Raw genomic sequence first — 16,486 nt, 5'->3', positions numbered from 1 at the left:
GAGCATCTTCAAAAAACGCGTCTTCATTAAAGTGTTTAAAATCTCTATATGTAATTAATTTCGGCTTGAATTTAGGGCACTTCAAGGAATATGCAGCATAAACCATGTCATGTCGGGAGAGACCGGGAACGGGCATTTGTCCATGAGTTAGGATTCGGTTGGTATTATTAGTAATTATTAGATCGAGGAGCGTGCGTGAGTTGGCAACATGGTGTGTAGGGTTTAGGGGTAGTATTGTCAAATTAATGGATGAAAACATCTCAGTCAATCGTTTTGTTTCAGTAGATTTGTTTGTCAAATCTGTATTAAAATCTCCCATTAAAATCAAATGCTCATACCTGGGTGTTAGATCATGTAGGGCTTCCTCTAGATTTGTGATGTTACCAGTCTTCGGTGGACGATACACCACACCAAGCAAGCACTTCGTACCGCGAACTATGAGCTCAACGAACAAGAATTCGGGGCTACTGGAGAACTCGCTGGGGGATTTTAATATCACCTTATACTTCACATCATCCCGTATGTACATACCGACTCCTCCACCGAGCTTACCGCTCCTGTCATTCCTAAGTAATGAATAACCATTCATACTAACAAGAGATGAAGGGATAGACTGACGCAACCATGACTCGGAGAATAGTATGGCATGCAGGTTGCAGGTTGAGAATATTTCAGAGAATTCCGGGAAATGCGGGAGAATGCTCTGAGTGTTTACATGAGCTATTTGTAAGGAGGTAGGGTAAGGCGAAAGAATGTCTTGAAGGTAATTAGCGGTACTTAGGGTGGGGCCTGGGAGATACGGGTAGTGACATGCTTGGGACTGTGGGTTGGAGAGGCTGAAACTAGAGGCATTTGTTTCCTGGTTACTTGTTGCTGCCAACTTAAAATTTAACTGTGGTTATAAAAGGAAAAACTACACTAGATAAAATTAAGAAACTAAAAATTGAAATTAATGATAAAAATGTAGGCTATAGTTACAGTTGAAATTCTGATTAAAGTTCTATACAGCGGTATTTAGTTTACAGAATGTCGGCTCATGGTTAGCAAATACGATCGAGATCTTCGCGGTTTGACACAGGTATTTTACGAGTTCCCTGCTTAACATAGATTATGCCATCCTTCGACCACACGTTCCGCACACTGAACTTACTTATAGCGTCCTGTAGAAGCCGCAGTCTCTCTGGGGTTAGGTCCTCTCTAATTGTTTTATTTGTACCCTTGAGTTTCTTTTTGTTTATAAACATCGTATTTCTTTTCCGGTACGAAACAAACTTCACAATTATGGGTCTTGGACGGCCAGTTTGACTTTTCCCACCCCTGTGCGATCTGTCTATTTCGTCCACTGAGCGTTCCACCCCAATTTCACGAGCAATATCAATGACAATATTGTCCGTGTTTTCTCCTGCAGTTTCTTCCACACCAAACACACGCAAGCACTGTCTTCTTTGGTACTGCTCTTAACTGTCTGTTTTAATTTGCAGCTCCCTTTTTAATTCCCTTATGGTCGTGTCTCTTTCTTCCAGCGTACGCTTTAGTTCCTCGATCACGCTCGTATTGAAATTTATGGTTTCTTAACTTTGGGTGGCATGGTTGTTTTTGTAGATATTTCACTTCAGGTTTCACTGAACACTTCACGAACACTCTGACGTGAATAACTGTACAAGTTAGAGTAATGTATCACACTTGCGACTGTCAAACTGCTAAAATTCACCTCCTAATGCCGCACAAACCACGAGCCTCGTATTTCGTGACTATCCACTACCCGCTATTGGGTCTTATAGGTATATTCTCTTTATGCACCTTCGGTAGTACCTTAGCCGTCGGAATACCCGGGTTCATATTAATAAGTTTTTGGGACTCCCTTTCATTAAGGATGAAAGAAGATTGTTTAAGAAGTTTCTTTAAGTTTCTCTGAATGATATTCGTCGGGTCTATTTTTACAATTTTGAATGAATTCTCTGCGAAAAAGGTTGTGGTTTTCTGTATGTATGCTTCTTTATTCATAATGACCGTCGCATTCCCCTTGTCTGCCTTAGTCACAATCAAACCATTCTCCTTAATTTTCTGTTTCACTGAAGCTATTATTTGGTTATGATGTGTAGAAACTCTATCTTTGTTATTATTTATTAAATTAGAAAGTTTTTTCTTTATATTAAATCTCGTCTCTGTTTGGTTCTCTATTGGTAACTTTTGTATTGCACTTTCGGCTTCCACCGTGATCGTGATCGCGTCTTTAAGTTTAAACTGAACGGGCCAGTTGAACTTGGGACCTTTCTCCATAACACTTATTTCGGACTTATCAAAACAAGTCTCTGAAAGATTAATAACCGGCTCTTGAAATACAGGAATGCTTGAATGAGTCTGATTGTTATAATCCTTAGACGAGGAAGAATCAGTCTCAGTTCTCTTACTATTGCGCCTAAGTGTACTAGTTTTGTTGACTAACTTGTTCTGTTTATCTACAAGTAGGTATGCGATTTTATCATTTACGTAATTTTGAAACGAACTCCATTCTAATGGGGCAATGGAGGCAGACGCGATGAGATGGGCCTCGTATAACTGAGTGCTTTTTTCCTATAAAGAAATTTAATTTTGTTCCTAATCCATAGAATGTTGGATTTATCTTGTGTCTTTCTATGCCAGTACGACAATACATTCTTGTTTTGAACAGATTTCAAAAAATTAGGGACGAGTCCCTCCTTGAGACAGTTTTTCAGGAATATAATGTCCTTACCTATTTTCGCAATTTTGTACTTTAGATTTAAATATTTGTTAGCTCTACCTGCCTGGTTGGCATCAACATTGCACGTTATAAATTTCATATTAGAGCCCGTATTATCAAAGTATCAACTTGTGAAAATTTAGATTTTATAATTTCACCTTTGTCTTTATTACAAAGACTACATTAAATTACACTCGTGAAACATGTTTCGTCCTCTTATAGGACATCTTCAGTCACCATTACAAATACATATCATTACAAATAAGGCGAGGACACATTAAAATAAGTAAATGCAAAGTCTTTGTATGCTGTGACGCGGCGTGATAGCGTCTTGTCAATCTTCAATGTTAAAATGGTGCGGTGTGAACATGATATGAAGCATGAAGTCCAATTAAAATTATATGTTAAAACTGTTGTTCAAAACAACAAATTGTCAATTATAAAACACCGTAAGTGGCTATGCGAATAAAATTATGTGCATATTGTACATGAAACAGTGTTGTGATGATGCCACATTGTAATAGATTTCTTGATTAGGAGGTGGAGTTATACTGATGCAAGTTGAACCTGATTGTGTGTTAACAATAGGGGCCTAAAAATAAAAATAAAATATGAATGAACTGAAGAATAAAATTCTGTTAAAATGTGAACTAAGTGCCCATCCAATCACTCACCTCCTTGCCCGTCCTACGTCGACCACTTCACCTCAAGTGCTAAGGCTAACTAAGTGACGTCCTCGAAGGTCGTTGAGGACTGACTGTGAGGAGAGTTTGAGAGGAGTTTGATGTAAAGGGAGAGGCGTGAGGTAACGTATTACTCACGCGCCTTCGTGAAAAGAATTTATTGATTAACTCCTTGAAAAGTATATTGATATCCTCCGATATCTCGTTAAGATTATAAATCGGGTTACATTTTTGATCAGTATTTATAAAGATGTTTTCTAAAATATTCAATAGATTTCCTTTCTTACATAAATGGAGAATTTGAAGGTCTTGTTGTATGCCCGTGAATGTATGATTGGTATCGTCCATATGAGAACCGAATGCTGAGAATCTGCCTACTTTGACGCATTAACATGTTCATTATACCTTATGTTTTATAATTGACAATTCATTGTTTTGAACAACAGTTTGAACATATAATTTTAATTGGACTTCACGCTGCACCATTTTAACATTGAAGATTGACAAGACGCTATCACGCCGTGTCACAGGATACAAAGACTTTGCATTTACTTATTTTAATGTGTCCTCGCCTTATTTTTAATGTTATGTGTCTGTGACTGAAGATGTCCTATAAGAGGACGAAACATGTTTCACGAGTGTAATTTAATGTAGTCTTTTTAATAAAGACAATTACAGTATTGTAAAGGTGGAATTATAAAATCTAAATTTTCACAAGTTGATACTTTGACAATACGGGCTCTAATATGAAATTTTGTAATGTGCAATATCTCAAAATAGTAAACACGCGTCCTAACAAACCGACGAATCACAAGCCTAACCCTGCCCCTACCTTCACAATAGCTACTCCTCCTTCTCCTCCACCTACATCCCTCCCCACAGGTAACATGAGCCCCAGACGTACTCGTAGCAGAACACAGCAAGTCTCCAAACATACCGGTACACAACCTCCACAACAACAATAGTAAGTACTCTTTTAATTTTCATACGTTCACCAGGCATTCCTTCATACGCACACTATACTTACATTAACGTATCTTTATAGATAACAACCACATAACGTGTATAGACGAGAGAGGTGTCGCCACCAACTGCTCCAAAACCAAACCCTGTCACGCAGTATATATAAAACTTACTGGAGTACATCAATAGTAGAATTGCACAGTACTCAATTTTCAAAAAAAAAAAAATTAATGACAAGAGTTCTTACAACACATCAATATAAAGTATATCGGCCATAGAACATTCTCGATGATCACCTAATACAACTAAATCAGCACAAGAACCACAAGAAGATTGAAGAATGAATGCTACACAACATGAACTCAAATTTTAATAGACTTTTTAAAATATATACTATGTTTTAATGTGTTATAATTTTTCAAGTGTTTTATACTGTGGCCTATATGTTTTAATGTGTTTAATGTACTCATATCCATGTACACTCAATAGGTTTTAGTTTATTGTAACCATCACCACCATCTTTAATCACAGATATTTTAACACAACAATACTGCAATATATTTTACTTCCATTCTTCATTAGACATCCGGATGATCTAACGTTACATCTTTGTAATTTTGTCTAATGACTATAAATGTTATGTACTAACTGATGATGGACATGAAAGGCCGAAACCGGTACTAGTGTAATAATCCATTCACCATAAATAAGTATTGATCGGTGGAACACTTTTCTTGTCTATACATTGAATTCTGTGATAGTTTATACACAAGTGCCCATCATATTTGGATATCGATGCCAAACTGAACTGACAAGCTCTAAGCTTCATGTAAATGCATTTCAGGGTGGATTATCTGTCCACTGAAGCTGCCACGACTATGAGAGGTATAAATATAGATTTAACGCTAGTCCAAAATATTGACATCGTTGTTTTACCATTGTACATCTAGAAGATGTGTATATTTGTATAGAATTGATGATGATGATGATGATGATGATGCTTCTTGTTTAAAGGGGCCTAACATCAAAGGTCATCGGCCCCTGTATAGAATTAGGAAATAAAATATCAAGATTAAGGTTTGAACTTCCAGATACGAGGACCATGTGGTATGTGTTCTATGACAAAACAGTCCTGTTTATGACAAGATTCTTGTATTTCATTAGTTCTGCCTGTTCAGATATGTTGAGTGGCACCTAAACAAGGAGTGAAAAGGCGAACAGAAAATCAAGATCGAAACCACATGAAGATGATTTGTGTTAATAACAATGTTATTATCCACCTGTTCACAAGCTCAGACACTTGTATTTCCAACATTCCTGCATTTCTCCCATTGTTTAACCCTTAGTCCTCCTTTTTCTTCTAAACACTCCTCCCTCTCCAGCTGCATTTAAGGATCTGCCTGCAGAGGGATAAGAGATAGCACAAACATATGGACAGCATATTTATAAAATCGAATAAAGCAAACACAGAATAAATATAAAACACTGAGCTCGATAGCTGTAGTCGCTTAAGTGCGGCCAGTATCCAGTATTGCAAGTAATCAGCTTCATTTTCCGTATCAAAATCTAATCACTAAATTTTACACTATTGAGATTCTTCCACCATTTTGATACTTTATTTTGCCTTTTGGCAAATCATTTATTTATATGTCAACAGTACATGTTTCGTTCCTTATTTAGGAACATCCTCAGCTGTTATAGTGGCTTAGGTGAATGGTTAAGATTTTAAATACATAGATTTACAAATACATTGATTCGCTTAAAAACTAAATACGAATTAAGATAGATGATATTAAAAACAATGTGGGGTTAGTGTGTTACTGGTATGAGAGCAGATGATTACATGGTTGATTGACTTAAAACTATGTCTATTCATTAGAATAGTTGTTCAAAAAATTTTTCACTTTGTTACATAAAAAGTCTGTATGCAATTAAAATTTTTAAAAACATGTTTAACTTCATAACATTGTTGGAATTGTTGAAAGTTTTTCTTCCTTTCCTTCCAGGTAAGTTGTTGTATGTTGTGTGCTTGCTTATAGTGCTTTTGACTGAGTCTAATGTGGAAACTTTTGGAGCTGATTGCTGATCTATTAATGTGAAGGGAGCCTCGTTTCAAATTTCTTGCTATAACTGAATTCCGATTCACCAGACGCAAAGCAGCATCAAACGTCCCTCCAGGGTCACAGGCCGCGGTGCTTATATAAGTCTCGGTAATCATACCCTGAGGCCTTCTGTTAGAACTCGCCGGAGTAGTTGCTAGACGAATCCTTGTCAGTTGACAAGACGATTATGCAGTCAAGAATAATAATTTCTCCTTCAACTTAGAGTATTAAGATGCGCTTGGACAACTTCAGCTCAAGACTCAGTCACTTTAGAGTCTTATTTATCTGTACATATTGTATATAGTTCAGTCTTTTAAGACTGTTAAATCTTTATCAAGGGATCAGCATCTTCTTCTTATCCTTCTTCTCCTCACCTAGTTGGAGCTTCCTAACCAACTCGTTCCAACTGCTCGGGAACATTCCAGTCTATTAACCAGTCAACCTACCAACCTCCTACGAGGTCCAAAGCCTGTCTGGCACAACACTAGAAACAGGGATGAAAACTCATGCAATGAAACCCTGAATTACAAGAACTTGAGACATCCACACTTCTTATGGTAAAGTTATTGCATAAATCAATCAAAGTCGCAGCATTGTATGTCAGCTGGTTTTAGAAATACAGAGGAGTCATTACAACTATGTGAAAAATGTAGTAACTTTGACGTAGTAAAAATCAGAAACAAATCATGATTCATGAACCTGTTTAACAACATATCAATACACCGATTAAATCAGGAAATTCTTACATTATTTTGTTGGAGGAAAATCTATTAATGTTATTATTGTACCCTAACTGTTGAAGGTTTGAATGTCTTTGTTAGCCTGTTACAGTAACAGTGCATAACCACACTTCTAAATAATGGACGAATTAGACTTCAGATTGAATATTTCCAGTGGCCATGACTTGTGAGCTATGGCTGTTTCTTACTCTTCTCTATCCAGGAGCTATTAAAGCGAGGTTACAGTACGTCATTAAAGTACATGTCTGTGAAGGATAGTGAAGGATAGGCTAAAGGGAGAGTCTATATACCTAGTGCTGAATTTGTGAAGTATGTGAAACTTTTGCCCAGCAGAAGGAGGACGGAGAACTGGACGCCTTGCTGGACCGCTGTATGATCTGCATTTGGAGTCTACTGGCCCCGTCCAGCCCTCAGGCGATACTCATCTCCTCCCAGGAGGTGACAGCAGCTTGCTTTGAACCCACTAGTGGCTGCTTGGTGCTAGGCGGACTGAGTGATGGTTCAGTGTGCGTGTGGGACCTGCGTGAACCAGCGAGTAACCACCGGCTCACAAGGACGGGCACCGAGAACCGGGCACTGAGATCCCCCACGTACTCTACAGGTAATTAAACGTCTTCTCTTTTTGCCTTGGTTATTTCAATATAGCTGTATCAGCACTTAGAAAAGAGCAAAGTTTATGAATAATGCAAGAAAGCTGTGATCACAAATTGGCTACCATAAAGTAGTTGGTGGGACTTCTTCTTCTTCTTCTTCTTCTTTCCTAGCGTTTAGTCCCGCATTGATGCAGGGTCCGCTTTTAAACATGCCATCCACCACTGTGATTAAGGGCGTCGGCTTCAGTGATGCCTAGAAGATGCATGCCTTTCTTGATGCAGTCAAACTTTGCCTGCAGATGATGTATGACAACGAAACAAGCTGCTTTACATTTTGTTTTTGTTATGGTCTATCAGCACTTGATCATTGGCCATTGGCCATATACCGTAATCACCTGTGTACACTGGAATGTTAGCAATCAAATGTATGAATGAACGTGAATCAAAGATCGAAGATATATAACTGTGGATGTCATGTTTGTCATTGTGCCCACTTCATCGTTAAAAGTACAGTGAAACATCATCAGTGCGGTCCTCATTAAGACGTTTTTCCACTTACCACATTGTAATTTCAAAGTCCCGATTTCCATCGTATTATATCTATGAGAGTCGGAACTTCAATAGTGGCAACTATTTAATTACCACTGGTACAAAAGAGATAACAGTAGAACCTTGATAAGTCGAAATCCTGCCTAATTCGAAGAAGCTCTCATTCTCAGAAGCATGAGGTATGGCTTAGCATGTTATTTTAATTGTTTAATTGGAAATATGGATAAATCGTAATTCAAACATCAATGTCGATACCATTACCGAAATTCAGACTTTTAATTCAAAAATGGTATTTTACAGACTAACATAAATTCAAAATTTATCCGCGTCATGATAGAACGTGTCTTCTGGAACGAGCAGGGTAGCTTTCTGCACTTTCACTCGCTTCGATTGATGCAAGTGCGATGAGCAGGTGTAACTTGAAAACAGTATTCTCTCACCCATGGGTAACTAATGCATATATTGAGTTTGAATTATTATTATTATTATTATTTTACGATTGTGATTATTATTATTATTATTATTATTATTATTATTATTATTATTATTATTATTATTATTATTATTATGGTCATTATTATTATTGCTTGTATGTATAGCTGTGAAGTGATGTACATCCATTGAGTATGAGGAGTATTATTATTATTATTATTATTATTATTATTATTATTATTATTTACGCCGGGCTGAGTGGCTCAGACGGTTAAGGCGCTGGCCTTCTGGCCCCAACTTGGCAGGTTCGATCCTGGCTCAGTCCGGTGGTATTTGAAGGTGCTCAAGTACGTCAGCATCGTGTCGGTAGATTTACTGGCACTTAAAAGAACTCCTGCGGGACTAAATTCCGGCACCTCGGCGTCTCCAAAAACCGTAAAAGAGTAGTTAGTGGGACGTAAAACAAATAACATTATTATTATTATTATTATTATTATTATTATTATTATTATTATTATTATTATTATTATTATTTATGTAGTTGAATGATCGTATTGTGTGTGAGGTTATGTCATGAAACATTTGCTGTACAGAAATATTTATATCGGTTCAGTTAATGTAAATTAATATTATAATTTATTCTTACCTGTATGTATAAATTGTAATCCATAACTGTGAAACACACTGTAACTTCCAGAATGGTAATAGGTGACTAGAACGATTGAGAATATTCCATCCATTGTAAACTGTGTACAGTGAAACCTCGATTATATGTTCCTGGAAACTACGTTTTCCCGCATTATTCGTCCAAATTATGTGGTCCCGCGAGCATCCTAATTAGATCATGTTGTAAAAACCCCGCATTATCCGTTCCTCGAAGAAACGATTTCCCGGATCAACCGTCCAGAAATTTCAGTCCCGTCAACGCTAAATCCTCGATCATGCGTTTTTCAAGAAACTGTATCTTACGAAAGGACGACTACGGCATACTTACGGATCTTGGTGTTGACGTCCCGTCATATCGATAATTTGAGGAACTACTGTACTACTGTACCGGTACTGGAAAAGCGATTCACGGTGAACTTACATAAGGGATCATCTTAGCATCGTATTCGGGTAGTATTGTTTAGAGAATCCTCGGAAATCATAAAGAAGAGAGTGCCCACAACAATTGGAAGGAGACAGAGCGCATTTCGACAGCTCTATTTGAAGACGGAATGAGTTTCCTCAAATGTTCGTAATTGCAAAACGTCTACATTATGTCCAGGGTTAGATGTTTATTCTTTATTAAAAAATTTTTTTTACTTTTTTCGAGTGTATCGCCGAACAGGTTTTCGGCATTTCCCTCAGGGCACTGTATAGTCACTGGGCTTTCAGGCAGGAATCGAAACTGCTCCTTCTTAAGTAACACAAATTTAGTATTTTAATATTATCATATACGATTACGTTATCGAGACCAGAACAGATATTGCACCTTACATACGTAGAGCCATGAAAAGTTTTGGGATTGCCTATTACTGTTTGTGTCCTAATATAAGACTGGGAATTTCACATTTTTGTATTAAAAATTTAAAAAAACCACAGTCGTTTTATTTGCGCACGTTACATATAAAAACTGTGTATCATTTTGCACTCCTGCCGACTTGTACAGCGAGCGTGCTTTCCAGCTGAGCTCAAGGTCATGAATAATCATAATTTTGGAAGTGTCAATGATATTTTTTCACTTTCCAATTTGATTGTGATAAGTTGACGGGCAGAATTGAATATAATGCATTCGAGAACTTGAGGATTGATACATTCGAAACCATATTACCGAGTTCAACATAACCTTTAAAAGTCGAAGTAGGCCTAATTTACGCAGCACAAGATTTCCATAAACTGACTAGGAAAAGTATATCAATGACCAAATTACAACGGAAGGTAAAAAAAAAAAAGAAAATTAAAAAAAGATTTCGCCATCATGTTGGACGCTTTTGTATCTAATGTGCTTTTATGTTATTGTATTAGAGAATTTAAAACTACTTGTGGTTGATTGTTGTTTGGCTTGATGTTACGGGTACTACATTTTTCGAGTAGTTTGGCTGATCAAAGTTGCTAAACTAAAAGAAGTTTTCAAAGGAATTTGACAACGTTTTCAGAGGAAACTGATGACCTTTCCCCGGTAAAACTGAATGTAAATTTTCGAGATTTTAAAGTTGTGTACCTGGAATAGCCGCGGTCTAACTTGCCTGCCTCTCACCCGGAAGGCTCGGGTTCGATTACTGGCCAGGTCAGGCATTTTTACATGGTAATGAGGGCTGGTTCCAGGTTCAGTCATTCTACAATTACCTTTAATTGTAGAGCTATTTAATGGTGATATAGTGACCCCAGTCTAGAGAGCCGGGAATAATGGCCGAGAGGATTCGTCACACTGACCATGCGTCACCTCGAAATCTGCAGTTTTCGGACCGAGGGCGGTCGCTTGGTCGCTTGGTAGGTGAAAGGCCCATCGGAGCTGTAGTTTGATTTGGTTTAGGGGTGTTTGTAAGATTACAAGTATACGTATTTCATTTTTGTGATGTTTAGCCAAATTATTGATGGTCCATTCGTTCCCGGATTTTCCGTTTTCCCGTGTTGTACGTTTTTTTTCGTGGTCCCTCCAAAAACGGAGAATTGAGGTTCCACTGTATTACGCACTCTAGAATTTTCACGAAGATAAATTTTGTAATGTTACTTTCTCTAAGCCTGGACCAGGCACATATATAAGGGGATGATCTTGACGGTAAAAGGTAATTGTTGAGTTAGTTGTTGTTTAGTAGAGTGATGGCCGGCAATATTTGCAGTCTCCATAATGAAATACGCAGTCATCTGTTTTCAACTGTGTTTCAAATTTGTAACCTCTTATGTGCTGTGTTATTCAGTTGTTTTTAATAATAATAATGGCGGCTTTGTTGATATTCTCGAAGTGAAGTGTTTTGATAGTGTGATTAAGGTTATATGTGTGTTAATTTTTGAATATATGTGAATAAAATTAATTGTATCAACTGACAGCATCTCGTGTGCATCTGTGTGGATACGTTACGGTGTGTCTACAGTGTGCTTCATATTTGCTAGGTTCAAGTGAAATTGTAATTCTTTTGCATTCAGCATTTTAAGGTATGCCACAATATCATGTAACAGGCAGTGTGCAGAGAAGCAGAATCCGCGAGCACTGGCGATGCCGACAATTGGCGAAAAGCGTGGCTCATATAATCAATTCGTATGCACCGAACTATATTGTCAATGCCGATGAAAATGCATTGTTTCTTTTAATTAAAAAAATGGAAATGGCGTATGGCTTTTAATGCTGGAAGTGTCCGAGGACATGTTCAGCTCGCCAGGTGCAGGTCTTTTGATTTGACGCTCGTAGGCAACTTGCGCGTCGTGATGAGGATGAAATGATGATAAAGACAACACATACATGCAACCCCAGTGCCAGCGAAATTAACCAGTGATGGTTAAAATTTCCGACCCCGCTGGGATTCGAACCCGGGACCCCTGTGACCAAAGGCCAGTGTGCTAACCATTTAGCCATGGAGCTGGACTTTCTTTTAATGCCGAGCCCAAACGAACATATGGTTTTAAAGGAGAGAAGTCCCAGCCAGGAAATCGTACAAGGCTGGGGGTCGTTATGCCTGTTGCAATGCACACGGTAGCGAGAGACTTCCTTCCCTCGTCATATGTAACTCTGATAAGTCACGATGTTTTAAGGGCATCGCCACTTTCTGCGCAAGTACAAGGCATCTAAAAGATGCGGACAGTACAGTAATCCAAAGAATAAAGCATTTGCACAGGGGAGCCGGCATATTTTGTCCTCGTATTTGAATTGCGTGAGATTATGTTTCCCAATGAGTTCTGAGAGCGGGAGGTGATGGTGGTGATTTTTGTTTTAAGAGGAAGTACAACGAGGTAATCATCGTCTCTGAACAAATTAGTGGAAAAGAAATTTAAAATAAAAACAAAATTATGTATTCAGCAGAGGAATTTTGAAACACAGTACAAAATAAAACAAAAAATTATTGAATTAGGCCGAAAAATTACCAACGAATCAAAAGGGAACCTGCGTTCCCTGAGTAACAGTACACTTGTAATTTATATACCCTTGATTAGTCCACTGTCGCACATAAAGCGGATGACGAGATCAGCAGTAGTCGCGTCATCGGTTAGTATGCGTTCGAGTGTTTCCTACAGGCCAAACCTCCGTCTTAGGCCAGAGAGATCGGCGCACTCTGTGAGGATGTTGGCCACGGTGAAGTCGGCACCACAAGAACACACTGGGGGTTCTTCCCTATCCTCAGCCTACACAGTACTATGGCCTCTCTCCGTGAAGGTCGGAAAGAGGAGTGCCACACAGTAGTTGTCTTCTTAATTGATCTCAGCTTGTTGGGAATTCAGATAGCTAGCCACTCCGATTCCTAGGATGCCAGGATGGTTTGACGTAGCTGAGAACAAATATCCTTACCAGGTACATTGACAGGTCTTGGAGGTAAAAGTACCGCTTCCTTTCGTGCTTCATCCGCAAGTTCGTTTTTCTCAATCCCAACGTGGCTTGGAAGCCACGTGACAGTGGTTATGGTGCCAGCATCTCTTAACCTGGCTAGAAGGTTATGAATCTGCTGTACCAGTGGGTGTTGCGAGAAACAGGTTTCAGTAGACTGCAGCGAGCTTAACAAATTGGTACACATAAGAAAGTACCTAGTTTCGTCACCCAGTGCAAACTACAGAGCTTCTAAGATGGCATAATGCTCTGCAGTATACACACTACATACACGAAGAAGCGGATCTTCGTGCTCATATCATTGGTGACTAAAGAGCAACCAACATTACCTCCTATTTTAAAACCATCTGTGAAGATATGTCTCGCGGCCGGATATTGGTGGACGAGAGCATTATTTGAATACTGTAAATGCACCTTGTTGGATACATTTTGGAAATAGTTTCTCCATTACATCTGAAAGGTGAATCAAGGTTAATTGCATGCAGTAATGGATCTAAGAATATTTTGTGATGCGGCAATGTTTGGCATTTCTGAATTATGAGTTGACGGTTAATTCAAAATTACGTAATTCGAAGTCCGATTTTTGCGTCACAACGACTTCGAATTGACGAAGTTTTACTGTACATGTTACCAAGTTTTACTATCTTTCAAAGTTGTCAACGGGATTATGTCCAACCCCTTGCCAGTGATGTGGAAGTTGTAGGATACCCTTAGCAGCAGTTCATATGGAGCAGTCTACTGTCTGATGAATCCTGGAACAGTTATGAAGTAAATAAGTCAAAGTCACAAGGGCTTAAGTCTGGGGAGTATGTTGGATGGTACAGCAATTACTAGCCCATCGACCGAACAAATCAGCTGTATGTGTTGTTGTGCAAAATGAAGGGTGGGTTCTGTAGAAAGTGTCGCTGCTTCTTTCTCAAAGCTGGTCGTAGGTTGTGATACTGTGCAGGAACATGCACCATCATAGTCAAGGCAAGGCTCTTGAAGATCTTGATGACACTGTCATGCTGTATGACCTTTGGCACATTCAGTCTTTATCCAACTATGTTGTTCCTCTTCCAAAAACATCGTGACTACCAGCTAATACGAGGCTCTGTTCCTCTCACCAGTTCGCAAGTGTGAGATGTGGGAAGGGAGAGTCCATGTAACTCTTGCATGGCGTCTCTGTTAGCGCTATTAAATTTCCAATCTTGGTATGTAAAAATACCTTGCTTATCATGGCACAAATCTTTACTATTACCATTTAGTATGAACACATTTTTTTCGAGTTCAGAAAATTCTTTGTCATACCTTATAAATACCTTAGAAAAGGCATTCGATAATGTTGATTGGACCAAGCTATTTAATATTCTGAAGTGATTGGGATCAGATACCGAGAACGAAGAATTATCTACAATCTGTATAAAAATCAGTCTGCAGTGATAAGAATCGAGGGATTTGAAAAAGAAGCAGCAATCCAGAAGGGAGTGAGGCAAGGTTGCAGTTTGTCCCCCCTCCTTTTCAATAACAGGCAGTAAAGGAAATCAAAGAGGAATTTGGAAAAGGAATCACAATCCAAGAAGTGGAAACCAAAACCTTGAGATTTGCCGATGATATTGTTATTTTACCTGAAACTGCAGAAGATCTTGAGAAGCTGCTGAATGGTAGGGACGAAGTCTTGGATAAGGAGTACAAGATGAAAATAAATAAGGCCGAAACAAAAGTAATGGAGTGCAGTCGAACGAAGGCAGCTGATGTAGGAAATATTAAATTAGGAAATGAAGTCTTAATGGAAGTAGATGAATATTGTTACTTGGGTAGTAAAATAACTAACGATGGCAGAAGTAAGGAGGACATGAAATGCCGACCAGCACAAGCAAGGAAGAGCTTTCTTAAGAAAAGAAATTTGCTCACTTCAGATATTGATATAGGAATTAGAAAGATGTCTTTGAAGACTTTCGTGTGGAGCGTAGCATTGTATGGAAGTGGTCTGTATCATCGAAAAATCCATGAAAACCTCGTACATTCCTAACAGATTTCCTGAATTCAAAGTCTGTTAAGATATAGTCTATTATGGATCTGGTAGCCCTAGCCTCCCATGTGTAGCAGTGAATAGCCTTATGCTTGAAGAATGTATTCGTAACTGCTAAACCCATACTAGCACAGAAGTCCCATTAGCTTCCATATCTTCCCCACATTTACCAATCACCATTTTGTATCCTTCAGTTCTATTCCCAACTCTCGCATTGAAAGTTAAAAACTTCATGATTGTTCCGTATTGAATAGAGAAATAATGTGGGTAACTGAATTGCTACGATATGATACAATGTTATTTTTTTGCCTGTGTTCAATATATTAGTTGTTTTAAGATCTTCGCTAATTGGCTGATGATGACACTTGAAATGTGTTGAAACCGGTCCCAATAAACAGGTTGTAACTACTTTTTACTACGGAGTATTGAAAGGTGGATCCTTCCCCTATAATATTGTACATCTTCTTATTTCTCGCATTGAAATCGCCCATTAGCACTATTCTATCCTTGCTGTTGACCCTGACCACGATGTCACTCAATACTTCATAAAATTTGTCAACTTCATCCTCATCTGCACCCTCACATGGTGAATACACGGACACAATTCTTGTCCTAATTCCTCTAACTGACAAATCTACCCACATCATTCACTCATTTACGTGCCTAACAGAAACTATGTTGCGTGCAATGGTATTCCTGATAAAGAGCCCTACCCCAGACTCTGCCCTTCCCTTTCTAACACCCGTCAAGTACACTTTATAATCTCCCATCTCTTCCTCATTATTTCCCCTTACTCGAATATCACTTACTCCTAGCACATCCAGATGCATCCTCTTTGCTGACTCAGCCAGTTCTACCTTCTTTCTTCGATAAGCCCCATTAATATTGATAGCTCCCCATCAAATTCCATTTCATTTGCCAAGTTGTTTCCAAGGAGTCCCTCGTCTATCAAATGGGAGTGGGACTCCATTACTCCCTTAGGCCCGAGGCTTGCTTAAAATGTTCTGAGCTCGGTAAATTGATGAAGCAGGATGCTACCCTACTTGCACATTGTCCAAGTGAGGATCTCTCCTCTAACAGGTTATGGACCACCGGTGAGTTGTATAGTCCTAGCCGCCTGAGCACAAGGAGGGCCATGACTCAGAATATGTCCGAGATGCCCACTCCCATTCCAT

At 38.7% G+C, this 16,486-nt stretch overlaps 1 protein-coding gene across 1 annotated transcript in view; it reads left to right on the top strand.

Annotated features, from left to right (window-relative positions):
- LOC136884171 (cytoplasmic dynein 2 intermediate chain 1) overlaps positions 1-16,486 on the top strand; it is a 278,007-nt gene that overhangs the window by 166,771 nt on the left and 94,750 nt on the right. The window contains exon 10 of the mRNA XM_067156209.2: positions 7,544-7,811. Coding sequence (XP_067012310.2) covers positions 7,544-7,811 — 268 coding nt within the window. The remainder of the gene's footprint in view (positions 1-7,543; positions 7,812-16,486) is intronic.

The sequence above is a fragment of the Anabrus simplex genome, chromosome 12 (genome assembly GCF_040414725.1).
Source record: "Anabrus simplex isolate iqAnaSimp1 chromosome 12, ASM4041472v1, whole genome shotgun sequence".
Classification (NCBI taxonomy): domain Eukaryota; kingdom Metazoa; phylum Arthropoda; class Insecta; order Orthoptera; family Tettigoniidae; genus Anabrus; species Anabrus simplex.
The sequence above is the reverse complement of the archived record's forward strand: the minus strand, read 5'-3'. Positions and strand labels throughout refer to the sequence as shown.